The sequence below is a fragment of the Podarcis melisellensis genome (assembly GCF_964234715.1).
Source record: "Podarcis melisellensis genome assembly, chromosome: 2".
Classification (NCBI taxonomy): domain Eukaryota; kingdom Metazoa; phylum Chordata; class Lepidosauria; order Squamata; family Lacertidae; genus Podarcis; species Podarcis melisellensis.
The window spans coordinates 105,411,471-105,430,799 of NC_138529.1; the positions used below are offsets into that span (position 1 = coordinate 105,411,471).

Below are 19,329 nucleotides of genomic sequence, written 5' to 3' on the forward strand. Positions count from 1 at the left end.
TGACTTATAAAGCCTTAAACGGCTCAGGACCGCAATACCTCAAGGATGGTGTCAGGGAACTGACATCGGAGCCAGAAGTGGAGGAAGGGCTCCCAAGCGATGCCAGAGAAGGGCCAAGCAGGGAGAGAGGGGACTCATCAGCTGGGGGAAGGAAATCAGCGTAACACCAGGGATAAAGGGGGACGGATGGGGGAATCGGAGAGAGGGCTCCAGGACTGTTCGCTGGAGACCAGCGGGGAGAGCACAGGTCCTCCACTACCCACACCCACCCTGCGCAGAAGACTTCCGTGCAGGGAAAGTAGGCGTAGACTTGGCGTCAAAGAACTTTGCTGGAAGAAGTTCAAGAAACGCCCACTGACGGATTCTGCTAGCGACTGAACAGTCACGAAGTGAAGGGCTGTCCAGCCAGGAAAGGTTTAACCAGGCTACCTAGCCAGGAGTGGCGGCAACTTACGCACGAGCAACCCCATATAACCATTACAGACTGCCTCTTCCCATATGAACCTATCCGGACCCCAAGATCATCTTCTGAGGCCCTCCTTCGTGTGCCGCCTCCTTGAGAGGTCCGGAGGGTGGCAACACGAGAACAGGGCCTTCTCTGCAGTGGCTCCCAGCCCGTGGAATGCTCTCCCCAGGGAAGTTCGCCTGGCGCCTTCACTACACACCTTTAGGCACCAGGCAAAAATGTTCCTTTTTAAACAGGCTTTTGGTTGGTCTGTTTGACATCCTATACCCTTTTAAAATGTGGCTCTTTTCTGGGGGGATGTTATTGGGTTGTTGTTTTTATTCTGACTATATATGTTGTGATCTTTTCTGTTAACTGCCCTGAGACATCCGAGTCTAGGGTGGTATATAAATTCAAACAACGGTGTAACTTTCAGATGGCTCTCTGAGTTTGGCTGCTCTTTCATCTGTGCATCTGGCTGAGCTACATCTTGGCGATGTGTGTGTGTGTTATTCTTTCCCTGCAAATACCAATGCCAGCACTAGTTTTGGATCCAAAGTAAAGAGCCAGTGTGTTTACAGTGGTTAGAGTGTGACTAGAGACTTTGGAGAGCCGGGTTCAAATCCCCACTCAGCCATCCATCTCGCTGCTGGTTGACTCTTGGCCACAGCCGCTGCCTCTCAGTCTAACCTACCTCACAGGGTTGTTGTGGGGATTAAATGAGGAGGGGGAAGAACCCATAGCTCTCAACGTTTTTCCTTTTTTAAGGGAAACTCCCTTATTCCGAATAGGATTCCTCGCAAGAAAAGGGAAAAGTTGACAGCTATGGAAGAACCATGTACGCCACCTCCGGCTCCTTGGAGGAAAAGGTGTGGGTATAAATGAAATAAATACGTACATACATACAATAGGCAAAATGCAAATCTTTCTCCCCCGAATCTCCCCTGAAAGCCACAGAGCTAGCGATGGCCCCCACTTGCCCCCACTCTTTGTAAATCGCAAACATTTGAAAAGGGAATAGAGGAAAACTTACCTACGTCTCCTCTGCCGGCAAATTACTACACCTGCCACAATTGCGACTACAGCTATTAAAGCAACGGAAATCCCTATTATTAGCGCAGCCTTGTTTCCTCTGCCTTCTGGAGAACACGGAAGACAAGAAAAGAAAAGGCGACAGGATTAGAGAGAGAGGAGACCCACAACAAGTCACTCCGATGTCTCCACCCTACAACCAAGCTGAGTCTAACTGAACACAGTCTAGTGTTGAATACCTACTCTGTGGCAGCGAGGGCAACGAACAAAAATACATTTTCTCTGCCTACAGAGTGTCAGTGTGAGGAGCTGTTCAGCAAGGCCCCTTTGAGTGCTCAGGGGTCTTCTCCACGCTGGCCCACGCGAGGAGAATTCAGACTACTTGGTTGCCTGCTGTGGACAATTTGCTGAGAAAACCACTTGGGATACTTTTGTTGACACAGGTCTGGTGGATGTAGCTTTGACCTCTGCTTAGTTACATCCTGTCTGGATTACTATCCCTTGAAAAGTGCCCTAAAACTTCCAACTGGCCCATCAAGCTGCAGCCAGACTGTTGAACCAGGGCTGAAAGACCTTATTCTTCCATATGAACTTGCTTAGCTTCTGCGATCTCTGGGGGAGGCCCTTCTCTATGGCCCGCCAATCTTAGGGCCACATTTGGTGGGGACACGGGAAAGGACCTTCTTGGCGGCAGCTCCTAGACTTTGGAACTCCCTCCCCAAAGCTGCCTCTTTGCTATCCTTCCACCAGCAAGTGAAGACTTTCTTGTTCCAGGTCTCCAGCTTGCGCCACAAGTCAATGGTGGTTGCCCCCCGCAGGCAGCGAGGAGGTTCAGGCAGAGGGAAACCCAGATTTATGAGGGCACACCCTGGCAATGTTCCCCAGTGGGGTCTGGGGAGTTCACTGCATCCTGCTTGCCTGATTAGAAAGTGAATAAAAAACAACAAGAACGAACGGCTGCCAAATAGATCTGGCAAGAGGCCAAATTTGAGAAAAGATTTTGTTCTTAACTGTGTGCAGAGGAAGAACTTTTAATGTTGGAGACTGGGCATGTATTCTGTGAGTTATTTATGGCTGCAGCGCATACTCTAGTTGGTGAACAGGGGAAGGAATGGAAATGACCTTGTACCATCCAGATAAACACTGCAATGAACTGAACAATGGAAGAGAGTAATAATAATAATAATAATAATAATAATAATAATAATTTATTATTTATACCCCACCCATCTGGCTGGGTTTCCCCAGTCACTCTGGGCAGTTTCCAACCGAAGTCCAGGCTGGATGATGGGGGTGGAGACGCTCCTCCAGGTATACTGGGCCGAGGCCGTTTAGGGCTTTAAAGGTCAGCACCAACACTGTGAATTGTGCTCAGAAACGTACTGGGAGCCAATGAAGATCTTTCAGGACCAGTGTTATATGGTCTCGGCAGCCACTCCCAGTCACCAGTCTAGCTGCCGCGTTCTGGATTAATTGCAGTTTCCGAGTCACCTTCAAAGGTAGCCCCACGTAGAGCGCATTGCTGTAGTCCAAGCGGGAGATAACTAGAGCATGCACCACTCTGGCAAGACAGTCTATGGGCAGGTAGGGTCTCAGCCTGCGTACCAGATGGAGCTGGTAGACAGCTGCCCTGGACACAGAATTGACCTGCGCCTCCATGGACAGCTGTGAGTCCAAAATGACTCCCAGGCTGCACACCTGGTCCTTCAGGGGCACAGTTACCCCATTCAGGATCAGGGAGTCCTCCACACCAGCCTGGCAGGTCTGAAACACCATTGTACATGAAGGACTACACTCATGAAATGGATTTTATACTTATAAGATGTAACAGAGGCGCTGTTTGTAAAGAGGGACAATAATTCAGCTGTAATGATGATGTAACTGAGAGTGAAAGATGACAACTGGACACTAAATAAATGATGCAGCTATTGGAGGAAACGATTGACATATGTTTGCAACTGGAGCGGGAAACCTGATTTCAAGAAACTGTATTAAATGTAAGTAATTTGGTTGGATTTGTAATAATTTGGAAAATTAATAAAAATGATTTGGAAAATGATTTTCTGTTCCAACAGGCCTTTGTAATTTAACAGATATTTAAGGAAAGAACTTTTAATAGTGCTGCACTGTTTTTATTGCTTGTGTTTTAATAGATCTGTTTTTCACATTCCTTTAAATATTTTAGAATTAAATTAACCTTTAATGATGACCTTTTCTATGTTTTTAGCTTTCTGCATTTTATTTGTCCTGTTTTAATTTGTGTCAGCCACCTTGCATCCTGGTTTGGGGAAAAGGTGAGATGTAAGTAAATTATAATAGTAACAACAGTAAGAATTGTTTTCGGTTTTTTGCATACCACTTTGAGAGGTGGGGTTTGTTTCTTTGTTTGTTTACAATCAAGCAGTGCATGCATTGCATGAACTAAAATATGTAAATAAATGATATGTATAGTTAAAGTCATGGTTTTCCCAGTAGTGATGCGTGGAAGTGAGAGCTGGACCATAAAGAAGGCTGATCGCCGAAGAATGGATGCTTTTGAATTCTGGTGCTGGAGGAGACTCTTGAAAGTCCCATGGACTGCATGAAGATCAAACCGATCCATTCTGAAGGAAATCAGCCCTGAGTGCTCACTGGAAGGACAGATCCTGAAGCTGAGGCTCCAGTATTTGGCCACCTCATGATAAGAGAAGAATCCCTGGAAAAGACCCTGATGTTGGGAAAGATGGAGGTCACAAGGAGAAGGGGACGACAGAGGACAAGATGGTTGGACAGTGTTCTCGAAGCTACAAACATGAGTCTGACCAAACTGTGGGAGGCAGTGGAAGACAAGAGTGCCTGGCGTGCTCTGCTCCATGGGGTCACGAAGAGTCGGACACAACTAAACCACAACAAAAATGTACTAATCCTCTCTCCAACTACAAATCCCAACTGTGGTGAAACCTTCACTTTGATTGGTTAAAGTTGTTGCTGGGGAGAGCTGAAAATATCTATGAAGTGCATGCAGTAACCAATCATGTTATGTAACCAAACAGCAGAAATAGCGCTTCATATTTCATAATCGTCCCGGCGAGGTTCAAGAGTCAACAAAAAGGCGAGGTTTCTGCAATTGTCTGCCCACTGAAAGGCTCGAGATACTGTAATCTTTGCAGGCTGGCTCAGTAAACAAGTTGGCTCAGTAGGCAAGATAGGAACTTTTCTTTTTTCTTTCAAAATAACTTCTCATTTGTGGTGAAGTTCCAGCTAACCCCAGAAACAATTTTAGCAGAATAAAGACCAGTAAGGGGATATTGTGATAGGAATTTGATAGTCTTAGATATATGGTAATGTTCATTAGTGTACCAACCAAGCACATACATAGATCAGCACAGGAAGACCGACCTGGAACCATTTCCTAAACTGAGTAAATGTATTCTCTGCAAGGTCAAAGTGGGAAACCTCCCATTGTCTCTTTCCTCCCAAATCCTGTCTTAAGGGCACATTTAAGATATGAATGGGGTGTGAGCCTGTGACCTGGCCCAGGAACTAAGTATTTATCATTACAAAAGACTAGCCAGGCTCTCCAGGAAATCCAATCAAGTAACCTGCCAGACAGGAGATAAACTACAGGAGAAAAACAACATTCAAAATTTCTGTTTTAGACCGGCTTTTTTGTGATGTAGGTATGATGTATCTGAGGGGTGGTCTTAGGTTACACTCCTTCTGTGATGTATGTATGATGTTTCTGGGGGTGGTCTTGATCTGCAGGGTGGCAATTTCAAAAGTCTTTATAAGGCCTTGCATGCCATTTTTCTGGGTTCCTCCTCTCTCCTGCGTGTGAGGGGAGCACCCTGTTACAACAGCTTTAATAAAGATCAGGCTTACTAGCTGCTTTGCTTCTCAATATTCTCTGGTTGGCCTCTGTTATTCACTCCTACCAATAGGGAACCTATGTAAGGACTCTATATGGGCTCTTGGATAACCATAAGGGAAAAGGGCAATTTTTGTTTACAACAGTGGGGTGTGGGAATTATCACTGCCATCCCTTGGAATTCAAAGATAAAGCAGTAGCTAATGCGTGCCACCTTCTGCCTAATAGAGACGTGCAATATTTTTCTGTACCCAAAGTACCTACCCCAAGGGATGATTTTCACCCCCAGGCTGATGTGCTGCACCCTGCAAGCGTAACTGTGCTCATCCGCTGACTTAATAACCAGAGTACTCCTGATCTGGTAAGTCAGGTCGTGGTTAGGCAGTATCTCGGTGGAGTTGAACTCTGAGCTGGGCAGCTCTTTCCCATCCTGCAGCCAGGAGACGTTGATGGGTTGTGGGTAGAATCCGGTGACTCGGCAAACCAGCAGCAAAGAGTCGGGGGCTGGCGGGGTCTTGTGGGTGAAGACCTCATAGTCTGGCGACACTGAGAGAGCAGAACAGTTCAGAACATGAGTTACATAAGCTTACAAAGCCATATCATGCCATGCTCTGGCTCGAGCCTCCCAGACTCTGAGATGATTTGCACAAGCACTGGGTGTGCGGTGTCAGGAGTTGTCCTACTCTCAAGTAAGACCCTGGTAGAGACACATGCCCAACTGGCATGTTCTGGTCAATCGTTCGGGAGCTTCAAAAACTTTCTTCTCCCTGAACATCACAGCGACTGATGCCTTGGAGACATCAGCACACTCAGGGATCCTCAGAGTCTTCGCAGCTTGCGTGACAGACCTCAGCATTTTGGCTAATCTACTTTATTTACTTATAAACACACACGGAGCACTGCAACATGGCTCCCTCTCTCTCTAGCATCAGACAGCAAAGAGAGAGAACAAAGGACAATAGTCCCACTTCACGGAACACAGTAACACAAACATCCTGTCTCCGTCACTTCCCACACTGTGGAATGAAAACATACACCGTCATGGGAAAGACAACAATCCAATGACTGCAGACACGGGGAATGAATCTCCAATATGCGGCACCCATTTGAGATTGCTGTATGCAGTTACCTCCCTGTCTTGTGTACAGAAGAGTCGCAAGTAGACTCAGCTGTGTAGGAGGTTATGCTTTTTATGTGTCGTTACATTTGGGGTCATTTGAGGCAGGATGTGCAACACATTTAATACCTCTTAAACCAAACGTGTGTGTGTGGTCAAGAACAGGTAAGGTGGCAGTCTCTCTTCCTGTTTCTCCAAACAAGAACAGCCCACAGGATTAGCCCTGTATCCTGTTCTCACAGTGGCCAACCAGATGCCTGTGGGGTAACCCGAAAGCAGGATTTGAGCACAATAGTGCTTTCCACCTGCCTGGTCTGTGGCTTGCAGCAACTGGGATTCAAGAGTCACAGCATTACTGCCTCGGACTGTAGAGGCAGAGCATAGCAAATGGTGCAGGGATTGTTCTTTCAAAGAACTAGTTCCAACTATTAGCTTAGAGGCTTCAGAAGAGGAGTGGGGAACCTTGGGGCCTGTTTTCCTGGACTACAATTCCCATCAGCCCCAGCTAGCATAACAATGGCAAGTGGCGGTGGGAGATGTAGTTCAGGAACGTCAGGAGCGCCACAGGTTTCCCCACACTTGTTTTAGGACCTCATCAAGGTAACTGAAGTAGCTCTAGCTTCTGCTGTAAAGGTAAAAGGTGAGGTCAAGGACCCCTGGACGGTTAAGTCCAGTCAAAGGCAACAGTGGCGTTGTGGCGCGCATCTCGCTTTCCGGTGTTTGTCCACAGATAGCTTTCCGGGTCATGTGGCCAGCAAGACTAAACCGCTTCTGGCACAATGGGATACCGTGACGGAAGCCAGAGCGCATAGAAATACTGTTTACATTCCCGCTGCGGCGGTACCTATTTATCTACTTGCACTGGTGAGCTTTCGAACTGCTAGGTTGGCAGGAGCTGGGACAGAGCAACAGGAGCTCACTCCATTGTGGGGATTCGAACCCCCGACCTTCCAATCGGCAAGTCCAAGAGGGTTTAGACCACAGCGCCACCGGTGTCCTTGCCCGTCAGGATGGCCAAGTGGTCTAAGGCACCAGACTCAAGGTTGATTCCTTCCCACCTCTTGGGTGTTCTGGTCTCCGAATAGGGGTGTGGATTCAAATCCCACTTCTGACACATCCTTCTGCTGTGACATGATCTAAGGGCCAAAGTTTAACTCAGATCAAATATGCATGAGCAGCAGGACCAATTGCAGGAGTTCTTGCTCAAAACCACAGAGCCCCTTGAAAGTGGATTATTAGCCCAAGAGTGGGAAGCTTCCAGCCTGTGCAATTGGGAAGAGTAGCGCCTGTGAGTTTTTCCTCATTTATCTCTGGGGGGAGAACATGTGCTGCCCTTTGTTGCTTGGAGTAAAAAGAAAAAGGAAGTAAATAAATTGCTACTTTCCAATCTCACCCTGCCTCTGCACAGCCTCCTTTCCGGTCTCAAGGAAGGTGTTGTGAGCTCTGATGCACTGGCCCAGCAGAAGGATCTGTAGAGTTGCAACTGTGCCCTTGTCACCGTTCAGGATCTGTTGAACATAGTCAGCCATCGCATTCTCCTGCAGAGCAACCCAGCTGCCGTTGTCTGCACTGAAGGTGACAATGGATTCCCCTTCTAAGGCAGCGTCGTAGAAGCCCCTCGTCGTGCCGTTGGACGTGGACTCACAAAAGATCAAGGACTGCACAACGAAAGGATCTGGGTGTTGAAAGGAGTTATTGGGGGTATAAAAGAAACGGGAGGGGAGTCCTTAGAAGGTAAAGAGACAGGACCTTTCTCTGCAGCTTTTATTTTTTATGTTATTTTATTGTACGAGGGTTTCCCCCCCGCCCAAAGCCCCCAATCCAGTGGTATATAAATATTTTGAAGTAAAATGAACAAAACCTTGCTTCTTATTCTGATATGTTACATCAGCTGAAAGATCTTCCAGCTTAGGATCTGGAGGCTTCCCACCGCAAATTATTCCCTGCTCCCAAAAGACGGGTATACTAGGTCGGGTGGGAGCTTCTGCTAAAGATGTACAGAAATGGTTGAGCCTCTAAGGCAGGGTTGGTGGGAGCTCTCAGCTCTCCCAATGTTACTGCACTCCCAACTCCCATGAATTTAACCCCCACATTTGCAGGGGTTGGGGTCACCCTGCAAGCCCCTTGCCCTCTCTACCCCCCCAAATTCCCCTAAATTCCACATAGTGCATTATTAAATTATGGAGTTGGCTCCCACAAAATGGAGTGATGACCACCAACTTGGATGGTTTTTTTTTTAAAAAATAAACAAATCTGTGTTCCCTGAGGCTGATGGGAGTTGTAGTCCAAAGCCTGCAACAGACCAGGAGCCCATGATACACTGTCAGGCAGCAGAGCAACCAACCCCCATGGCAGGTTGCCAGGAACGGATAAGAAAGGAAAAGGCCTTACCAGCTGCTTTTTATTCAATATTCACAGAAAAAGGCTTGGGAATGCAGCCTCTTGGGGCAATGGCGTTGTCCCGAGTGAGTCATCGCTACAGGTGCTGAGAAGTGCCCTCTGCCTTTGAGCTCTTCGCTCTCCTACTTTCAAGGTTCGCCGGGTTCTGGAATGCTTTCTAAAGACACTGTGTCCGTCAGCTGTCTCCCCCCCTGGCGATTCTTCCTCTTCCTCCTCTCCCATTATTTCCCACTTTCCCCCTCATCTGCCTCTGAGCTGTGATCTCCCTCAAAACCCTGTTGTGATTCTGAACTGTCTTCTTCTTCTCTGGAAGGGTCAGGCTGAGGAGGCGGTCTCCACCATTCCTGCTCTGCCCAGTCCCTGACCTAGAAATACCCACAATGCAACTCTATACACACAGAGAACAGGACCATACCTGAGAATATGGGGTGGAAAATCAGATAACAGAGGAATCTCCTGTCACACACAGCCCAGTAGAGGGCCATTTAGATCAGCAACCTTTTTCAGCCATGGGCTGGTCCACTGTCCCTCAGACCATGTGGTGGGCCGGACTATATTTTTTTAAAAAAATATGAACGAATTCCTATGCCCCGCAAATAACCCAGAGATGCATTTTACATAAAAGGACACATTCTACCTATGTAAAAACACGCTGATTTCTGGACTGTCTGCAGGCCGGATTTAGAATTCGATTGGGCCGCATCCGGCCTCCGGGCCTTAGGTTGCCTATCCCTGATTATCTCTCCACCAAGGAGACATAGCACTCCTAGAAGAACAGAACCAGTGGCGATACTTACAGCTGCCTTTGAGAAACACGACCATTTTGTTGATGGTTTGTACGAAGCCTAGGAAGTAGCCTTTGATAATCTTCAGCAGAAGGTCCCACTCTTGAGGCGTGAGGCCGCTTACGCCCCAAGGCTGGAGGAACTTGAACTTCCAGGTGTGGGTATCCAACGAAAAGACCGCCACGTCTCCCAGAAAACTAGCGCCCTCGATATCAGTGTCACTGGCGTTGTGGAACACCACCGTCTGAAGCACGCGGAGAACATGGGGTGTTTCCGGGAGAGGAAGGGAGGCTGGTGGGGGAAGAGTAGATAAATAATGCCTGGGTGGCTCAGTTGGTTAGAGCCTGGTGCTGATGATACTAAGGTTGCAGGTTCGAGCCCCGTATGGGACACCTGCATATCCCTGCATTGCAGGGGGTTGGACCAGATGACTCTTATGATTCTATGAATAATAAAAAGTTAAAGGGACCCTGACCATTAGGTCCAGTCGTGACCGACTCTGGGGTTGCAGCGCTCATCTCGCTTTATTGGCTGAAGGAGCCGGCGTACAGCTTCCAGGTCATGTGGCCAGCATGACTAAGCCGCTTCTGGCAAACCAGAGCAGCACACGGAAACGCTGTTTACCTTCCTGCTGGAGTGGTACCTATTTATCTACTTGCACTTTGACGTGCTTTCGAACTGCTAAGTTGGCAGGAGCTGGGACTGAGCAACGGGAGCTCACCCCGTCACGGGGATTCAAACCGCCGACCTTCTGATCAGCAAGTCCTAGGCTCCCACAGCGCCACCCGTGTCCTGTCTATGAATAATAGGCAAGAGGAAACATCTAGGTCCCACTCCTGCACCCTTCACAGCAGCTTGACGTAGAAGAAAGAAATCAGGTGGTTAATTGCTCCAGAGGGGCAGGGCTCCTCTGCATTTAATGTTAATAGTTGAGGAGAACATTTCAGCTGGTGATTGCATCAGGGGAAGACGGCCTGGGGGGGGGGGTCCTCACTTAGGAGAATGACCCGGAAAGTCCCAGCCAGACACAGCAGGTGGGCAGAGCTATCCCTCCAACATCTGTGTCTCTGCAGCTAATCTGGGCAGGGCAGGTGGGTGGCAAGGGTGAGGAGGGGCAGATGAAAATACTGCACTCCTCCCATTGTGTCCACACAGCCACTGCCCTGCTCTACACACACACCTCCCACCAAATCAGCCACAGCCACTCTTGTGTTGGTAAAGTTGCTCCACAGCTCGGCCAAGCCACACTGGTGTTTGCAACCCTAAAAAGCCTCCCACCGGCTGTCACCATTTCTTTTTTACGTATAATCACAAGAAGGCAAGTCTATCTTCCATAGCCATTGCTCATAAATAAACCTTATCCGTTAACCTTCCTGTGAACTGTTACTGGTAATTAAAAGCTTCCTGTTTGCAGGTTCTGCCTATTTTATTTCTCCTGGTGGTTCATTGTTAAGGGATTAATGAATAGGCCTCGTGGTTATCCCACTGAATAGCTTTCTCTAATGGCTCCAATGGTAGCTTCTGTTCCCAAGAAGGCAGAACTTTGATTAACGATTGCCTTGCATTATTTTTTTATTTTTTCATTATTTATTCATTCATTCAAGGATCTGATTTCTTTCCGCAGGGCCTGTAAGACAGAGTTGTTCCGCCTGGCCTTTGGCTTGGAGCCAATTTGATTCCCTCCCTCTCTTTTTTCTTCTTCTTTCTTTTCCTTCTCCTCCTGCGATGAGGCTACATTTTAATATTTTAATGTTCCATTATTTTAATGTTGTATTTTATTTTTGTTTTTAAGTTGTAATCATTCATCTTGTTTTTATTATTGCTTGTAAGCCGCTCTGAGCCCGGCCTGGCTGGGGAGGGCGGGGTATAAATAAAAAAATTATTATTATTATTATTATTATTTTCATTTAATAGCAAAATAGCATTATTTTGTTATTGAAAAGGGGGGGGGGAATGAGAGGAAAGCCTGCATAGCCTCCCCCACCCCATGAAAGAATGAATTTGGATTGAAATTCCCCATTAAAGACAGGCAAAATAATAATGATGATGATGGTGATGATGTTATTATTAATACCCCAACCATCTGGCTAGGTTTCCCCAGCCACTCTCACTTTTTGCAATGAGGGAACCGCCAGAAGGCCCTTGGAGCTAGACCTCAGGGTCTGGGCTGAATGATGGGGGTGGAGACGCTCCTTCAGGTATTCTGGGCTGAGGCCGTTTAGCATCACTAAACAAACATCACTTCTGCTGTCTCTTTGGAGCTCAAGGAAGACCTTCCTCTTCCATCAAGTCTTTTATGTAGAGATCTTGCCCAGTCTGCATGGGAATTTTTTAAAAGATGTTTTATTATTTTATTGCTTGGTGTTTGCCCCCCTGAGCTCCTTTGAAGCGTCGAGTATAAACTTAAACAATAATAATAATAACAACACCAGCTACTAACAACAGCAAGCGGTACATCAGACAGGACCTGAAAACAGGAAGCTTTAAATTACAAGCACAGGAGCACCAAAACCTTTCAACAGTGCTTTGCTTGCCTGCTCTGCTCCTGCATTCCTATATTTCATGCTAGACAGACCGGTGCTGCAACTGTATATTCTCACTGAAATCCCCAGCAAATATCAGATACAAAAAGGCTCAACACAGCAAACACGGGGCTGCAACCATTTGTCAACACCTTCGGGTGACACCAATTTTAATCTTATTCCAAGGAGACACACTGAAACCAACTGACTTAAAGCAATGGCTCTATTCTGAATATGACTAACATTGGAAATTGCCTATCATCTAGATCAGGGGTTCCCGTACTGTGGTCCACAGACCAACAGTGATCCGCGAGTTTTGTCCAGGTGGTCCAATGCATGTCCACATAAAATCTCCGTATCGTTTTTAAACTGTCTTTTATTGCTTCTTTTATTGTAATACAATTAGAATTTGGTGGCTCCCCAGCTTCTAATATTGGGTTTAAAAACAAAAACAAAAAATACCCAAGCACTTGAGAGTGATTTAGCCTTCCTGACTGGTTAAAAAGGAAGCTGAAATGCAACCACATCATTTTGGCGACGTTTCCTGTTTTTAAATCAAATGTGACTGCGTTCTTGGCAATTGGCCATTGACATGTGTATTTAATTTAGTAACGCTACCGTAACTTTTCCCAACTGGCTCAGCAACACTTACATCTTGCACCAGGTCCTGGGTGCTGCTGAAGACTAAATCCAGGGTTGCCACCCTTTCTAAAAATTCTAGGGCACAGTTGTTTAGGGTACCTAGAAATTTTGCCTCTTTGTCATGACTGGAAAACATAGGCAGCCAGTTTGTGTCACTCACGCCTTGGAACATTTCCTCTTTTGGGAGCTTCCTTGATTTCATTCCTCTTCTCAAGATCTCACTGAGCATTTTGAACAGAAGCACCCCTAGCACTAAACGACTCTTGGGGCCTGAAGTTACATGGCTTTACTAGAAATGTTATAAGGAACTAAGTACAAATAGATTATTAATGTATTAAAGGGAAAAAATAAGGTTAGAACATGTTAAGAAAAATTACAGGACAGAAAACAGAGGAAGATGGAAAGGAATTGCTGAAAGCGGACTTCCGGGATAGCGCGATCCGGTAATGGCGGATTCCCTCCGAGCTCCGGAGGGAATCGGCTCCACAGAGGACGGGTCTTGCCGTGCCGGCGACACGGGGACCCTCAAAAACCGCAGGCGCTGAAGCCTGCGGACTTGGTGACTCGGTGGGCACCTTAAACGCCCTCCCCGACCCGCGAAGAGCCTTTTTAAAGGCTGCGGAGTGGACTGGGGTGCGGCGCGGTGCTGAGAGTCCATCGCTACCTCGGCGGAGCGAAGCCGCGAGCCATGGCCGGAGAGCGCTGTCTTCCTTCCTGAAATTTGGACTGAAACAAAGAACCCGTGAGTAAAACGAAAATTCGACACTAAAATTTTACCTTTGATTGGAGTACGACCGGGGGATGTGCTAAAAGGAAGTCCGCACTCCCCCCCAAAAAAAAAGATTCAAGCAAGGAGAGGAGCACTAAGGTGGAAAGACTTTTGTGTTTAGAAAAACAACTTGCACGAAATGGATTAAAAGTTATTGTGCTGGAGAGGAAAGAGGAATATTAGAAGCTTTTGTGTAACCCCCCCCCCCATTCTGGACCCGGGAGTGTCCTGCGTGTGAGCTTGAGGAAAAAAAAAGAGAAAGTTTGACAGCTGTCAAAAGAGCTGTTAAACGGATGATTAGAGGCTGGAACTGTGATATTTAGAAATTTCTCTTTGGATTAAAGGTGACATATTGTATCTGAACTGATTGGAAACAAAGTATTTTGAACAACAAAGTAACGAATTGCTGGAAAAGAACTATTAGACTGGCAATCCCCCTGGAGGGAACAAAGGATACTGCAATGGCTGCAGAAGGAAAATTATGGGCAGAGATAGAAAGGATGTTTTTTCTCGTGGGAACTTTACAAGAGCAGACTGCAGATATGAGCAAACAACTTGTGACCTTGAATCTGAAATTGAGCAACTCTGCTGACGATACAAAGTTGGAAAAAAACCTGGCAGCCGGAAAAGAAGAGACAGCTTTGGAAATAGGGGGAAAAGAAGAAGAAGAAGAAGGAGAGGATGTTCAGATGGAAAGCACCAACCAAAAGTCTGCAGCCTTAGGAAACAAAGGAACTGAAGAAGAGGACCAGTGGACCGTAAATCTGCAAAAGGAGAGAAGGACAAAGGAAGAAGCCCCTGGAATATCTGGAATACTGGAATACAAAAAAATAAATAAACATGATTGGGACTTCTTCCTCAAGTTCGAATATGGGAGACTGGCAGATCCATGGCAGCAATTGCTATTGACTGATTCGGTGGAAGGAAAGAACAAGCATGATTGGGACCTTTTCTTTAAGATTGAACATGGGAGATTGGCAGATTCTTGGCAGCAATTGCTACTGACTTTGGTGGAAGGAAAGAAGATGGAACTTGGGACACAACTCCTTCGAGAACTGAAGGCCAATAAGCAACAAAACAGATGGAGAAAGACTAACTGGGGCTTGAGAGCCTCGGATGTGAGAAATCCGGGCTGAAACTGTTCTTTTAGAATAGTGATATGGGAAGGGACAGAAACCGGGCCAGGGAGGGAGGGGGAGAGTAGAATAGTAAAAATTTATGATTTTTGTTCTTTTTAATTTTGATATGGATTGTTTAATAAAAAGGGAGGATTTCGTGGGAGAGAGGGTAGGACGACCTTAGAGAAAGGAGTTAATGTGTAAAAATAGGATAAGTAAACTTGAGCCCAACAAGAGATGTTAAATATTAAGAACAGAGGATAAAAATATAATAGAGAGAAGAGGAAATAACTTGCTGAATTAACCATTGAAATTGGAATGGGGGAAGGAGAGATGTGGGGAAGTCAAGGAAAGAGGGTAATGAACATTATATATGTTTTGTTTTGTGTTCTGTGTTTGTGTGTGTGTATGTCTATAAAATGTGAAAACTCAATAAAAAATATTTAAAAAAAAAAAAGGAATTGCTGAAAGCGGAATACAAAAAGGGAGGTGTGAGGAGGTCGTGGAAACAAGTGAATGAAAGATAAGATATTGAAACTATTGGATGTGTTTTAAACCGTTGTTGTTTTGTTATGTTAATTAAATGTTTTAGTGTTATTGTTATGTAGTGTCTTTGTCTTTGTTTTTGTATTGTATTGTTTTGTTTAATTCTTTTGCTTTCTTCTGTAATCTTTGAACTGTTAATAAATATTATTTTTTTAAAAATGACTCTTGGGGCCTAGTATTGTATCACCACCCAAAACAATTCTGTGGACAAATCTGCTTTGAGGATGTCTAACTTGCTGAAATCAATGTCCGCTTTGCCATACAGAGCCCCACACACACAGCCCAGTACGTCCTTCCCTGCCTTCCCACGTCCCATTGGTTCTCTCCATTCCACCAGGTAAATGCAGAATTGCAGCTTTTGTTTGCTGCAAGGCAATGGACATGAATATATTTGCTCCTATGCACTGCGTGTGTGCATGGAAATGTTTTAAAAGCAAGAAAAGTAACCTTAAAATCACAGACCACGCCCCAGTAGAAGTTACCCTTAAAATAGGAAAGGGAATGCAAACCACCCCATCATGCTCCTTCAGTCCCATCGTAACCACAAATTAGAGAGAGTCTCACAAAAACTTTCCAAAACTACTTCAAGGAAAACAATGTAGACAATATAACAACTCCCCTCCTATGGGATGCAATGAAAGTGGTCACTAGAGGAGCTTGCATAAAAGAGAAAACATCCCTTAAAAAAACAAACCTCCTCAAAAGTTAGCAAAATAGAACAAGACACCACGGTCCTCTCATCATGCTACAAACAAAGAGGATCTAAAAAACTCCTTAAACTTATAGAACTAAAAAAGGAGAGAACTAGACTCCCTAGAAATGAACAAAACGACGATCAACATTCTATACTCTAAACAACGCTTCTACGAGTTTGGAGGGGGAAAACTCCAGGCTATTAGCAAACAGGTGATAGGTTATCTGGCTATTATTGCACATTGGCTATCAGCTAGAGACTGTATTTTGATACAGTTTAAAATTCTTGCACCCTTGCGTTAAAGAGATGTGCTGCGTGAAGTTTATTTAGACCTTGTTTATCTGTGTTACCCTGTGAACTACCACACCTGCTTTTGGTACAGCCACCATTTACTGCCACATTAACCACAGTAACGGTTTCGTTTTAGTGCAACTTGCAGAAGTGCGGGAGCTGAGATGGAACCCCTCCTATAACCCCTCTGTAGATGGAATAATAGTGCTTATATTGTCTCCCTTTGCTGAGTTGACAGAGACAGAGAGACCAGCCCATTCCTTTCCATTGAACAGTGGTCTGTGATGCCAAAATATCTATTCTCTACAGATGTCACCAAGTGAAACATCTCCCTGGCACGGAGCAAAACGTTTAGCACCTGCTAACCGCATGAAACTGTTTCTAGATAGGCAGCTGCAGAATATGCTTTAAAAGTTGTTAACACAACCCAGCATTGAGAATTCTGCTTTTCAAAAGACTGACGGTATTGCGGAACCTTAAAAAGACTATAATCATTTCCTTGTGGCGCAAAGTTTGTGGTTTATAATACAGTGGTACCTCGGGTTACAGACGCTTCAGGATACAGACTCCGCTAACCCAGAAATAGTATCTCGGGTTAAGAACTTTGCTTCAGGATGAGAACAGAAATCGTGTGACGGTGGCAGCGGGAAGCCCCATTAGCTAAAGTGGTACCTCAGGTTAAGAACAGTTTCAGGTTAAGAACGGACCTCCAGAACGAATTAAGTTCTTAACCCGAGGTACCACTGTGATAACTTGCTCAGGGTTGTTAGAACAAAAATAAATTTTGAAGAACTCCAAAAGGCGTTCCTGCCCCACCGCCCGGCATCGGGACGATGCCCCGATGCCGGGCGGCTGGGGGAGGCTTTCCTGCCCCACCGCCCGGCATCGGGACGATGCCCCGAAGCCGGGCGGCTGGGGGAGGCGTTCCTGCCCCACCGCCCGGCATCGGGACGATGCCCCGAAGCCGGGCGGGGGGGGAGGCTTTCCCGCCCGGCCGCCCGGCTTCGGGACATCGTTCCGATGCCGGGCGGCTGGGGGAGGCTTTCCTGCCCCACCGCCCGGCATCGGGACGATGCCCCGATGCCGGGCGGCTGGGGGAGGCGTTCCTGCCCCACCGCCCGGCATCGGGACGATGCCCCGATGCCGGGCGGCTGGGGGAGGCTTTCCTGCCCCACCGCCCGGCATCGGGACGATGCCCCGAAGCCGGGCGGGGGGGGAGGCTTTCCCGCCCGGCCGCCCGGCTTCGGGACATCGTTCCGATGCCGGGCGGCTGGGGGAGGCTTTCCTGCCCCACCGCCCGGCATCGGGACGATGCCCCGAAGCCGGGCGGCTGGGGGAGGCGTTCCTGCCCCACCGCCCGGCATCGGGACGATGCCCCGAAGCCGGGCGGGGGGGGGGGAGGCTTTCCCGCCCGGCCGCCCGGCTTCGGGACATCGTTCCATGCCGGGCGGCTGGGGGAGGCTTTCCTGCCCCACCGCCCGGCATCGGGACGATGCCCCGAAGCCGGGCGGCTGGGGGAGGCGTTCCTGCCCCACCGCCCGGCATCGGGACGATGCCCCGATGCCGGGCGGCTGGGGGAGGCGTTCCTGCCCCACCGCCCGGCATCGGGACGATGCCCCGAAGCCGGGCGGGGGGGGGGGAGGCTTTCCCGCCCGGCCGCCCGGCTTCGGGACATCGTTCCGATGCCGGGCGGCTGGGGGAGGCGTTCCTGCCCCACCGCCCGGCATCGGGACGATGCCCCGAAGCCGGGCGGCTGGGGGAGGCGTTCCTGCCCCACCGCCCGGCATCGGGATGATGCCCCGAAGCCGGGCGGGGGGGAGGCTTCAAAAGCCGTCCGGGGGCTTTTAAATCGCCCCGGACAGTCCCGGGGCGATTTAAAAGCCCCCGGTTAGGCAGGCAGGGGGGGCAAAAGTCTTTGCCCCCCCTGCCTGCCTTCAAAAGCCGTCCGGGATAGCGGGAAGCGCTTCCCTGCTATCCCGGACCGCTTTTAAAATGCTGGCGGTGGGGAGCAAAGCCTTTCGCCCCCGCCGGCCTTCCTGGACCTCTTCTGAAGTCCGGAGGGGGGGGAAGGCTTTGCTCCCCACCGCCAGCATTTAAAAAAAGGTCCCCGAGATTTCCCTATGGGCTTTCGTCTTGCGATGCAAGCCCATAGGGAAAATCGTCTAGCGAAGCGTCGCAAAAACCGAAAAACCCTTTCGTCTTGCGGGTTTTTCGTCTTGCGAGGCATTCGTCTAGCGGGGCACCACTGTATGCTCATGGGGTCTGAACAGCCAGGAAATTAACAGGAACAAGGCTTTGGGTTCATCTTGATGGAGATGTTGCTGTGCCTGTGAAAAAGTTAAATTCCATGCTAGGGATAATGAAGAAAGGAATTGAAAAGAAAACTGCCAATATCCTAAAGCCATTACAGAAATCTTATGTTGTGGCCATATTTAGGAATATAGCATACAATTCTGGTCAGCTCACCTTAGAAAGGGTATTGTAGAGTGGGAAAAGGTTCAGAAAAGGGCAAGCGAAAGGGATGAAGGTAAGGAACTGTTACCCCTGTGAGGATAGGCTGCAGCCTTTGTAACTTTTTTATGTTTAGAGAAAAGGTGACCAAGATGTGACCTGATAAAAGTTGATAAGCTTGGACAAAAGGGGATGGAGGAAAAAACGTTTTCTCCCTCTTTCATAACACTGCAGCTCATGGACACTCAGCAAAGCCAAATACTGGAAGATTCAGCACAGATTAAAAAAAAAACCTTCATGCACCACATAATGAAGATGCAAAACTTGTTCCCACAGGGAGCAGCGATGGTCGTCAACTTAAAAGGTAAAGGTACCCCTGACTGTTAGGTCCAGTTGCGGACGACTCTTGGGTTGTGGTGCTCATCTCGCTTTATTGGCTGAGGGAGCTGGTGTTTGTACGCAGACAATTTCCGGGTCATGTTGCCAGCATGACTAAGCCGCTTCTGGTGAACCAGAGCAGCACATGGAAACGCCATTTACAATCCCGCCGGAGTGGTACCTATTTATCTACTTGCACTTTTGACATGCTTTCGAACTGCTAGGTGAGCAGGAGCTGGGACCAAGCAACGGGAGCTCACCCCGTCATGGGGATTCGAACCGCCGACCTTCT

The 19,329-nt window shown here is 47.7% G+C and overlaps 1 protein-coding gene and 2 long non-coding RNA genes across 4 annotated transcripts in view; 1 reads left to right on the forward strand and 2 right to left on the reverse strand.

The window, feature by feature from the left end:
* The window catches only part of LOC309365403, a 71,450-nt gene that overhangs the window by 20,449 nt on the left and 31,672 nt on the right, over positions 1-19,329 (reverse strand). The window lies entirely within an intron of this gene.
* Positions 1-19,329, reverse strand: part of LOC309364910 (antigen-presenting glycoprotein CD1d-like) — a 28,470-nt gene that overhangs the window by 4,782 nt on the left and 4,359 nt on the right. The window contains exons 2-5 of one of the 2 annotated variants that reach the window (XM_081902916.1): positions 9,639-9,917; positions 7,835-8,116; positions 5,589-5,870; positions 1,479-1,584 (exon numbers count right to left, since the gene is read on the reverse strand). In XM_081902916.1, the coding sequence (XP_081759042.1) occupies positions 1,479-1,584; positions 5,589-5,870; positions 7,835-8,116; positions 9,639-9,917 (949 nt within the window). The remainder of the gene's footprint in view (positions 1-1,478; positions 1,585-5,588; positions 5,871-7,834; positions 8,117-9,638; positions 9,918-19,329) is intronic. The other variant, XM_081902917.1, reaches the window with a different exon arrangement.
* Positions 18,412-19,329, forward strand: part of LOC309365493 — a 78,506-nt gene continuing 77,588 nt past the window's right edge. Inside the window, exon 1 of the long non-coding RNA XR_014166200.1 lies at positions 18,412-18,468. This is a non-coding gene — a long non-coding RNA (uncharacterized lncRNA). The remainder of the gene's footprint in view (positions 18,469-19,329) is intronic.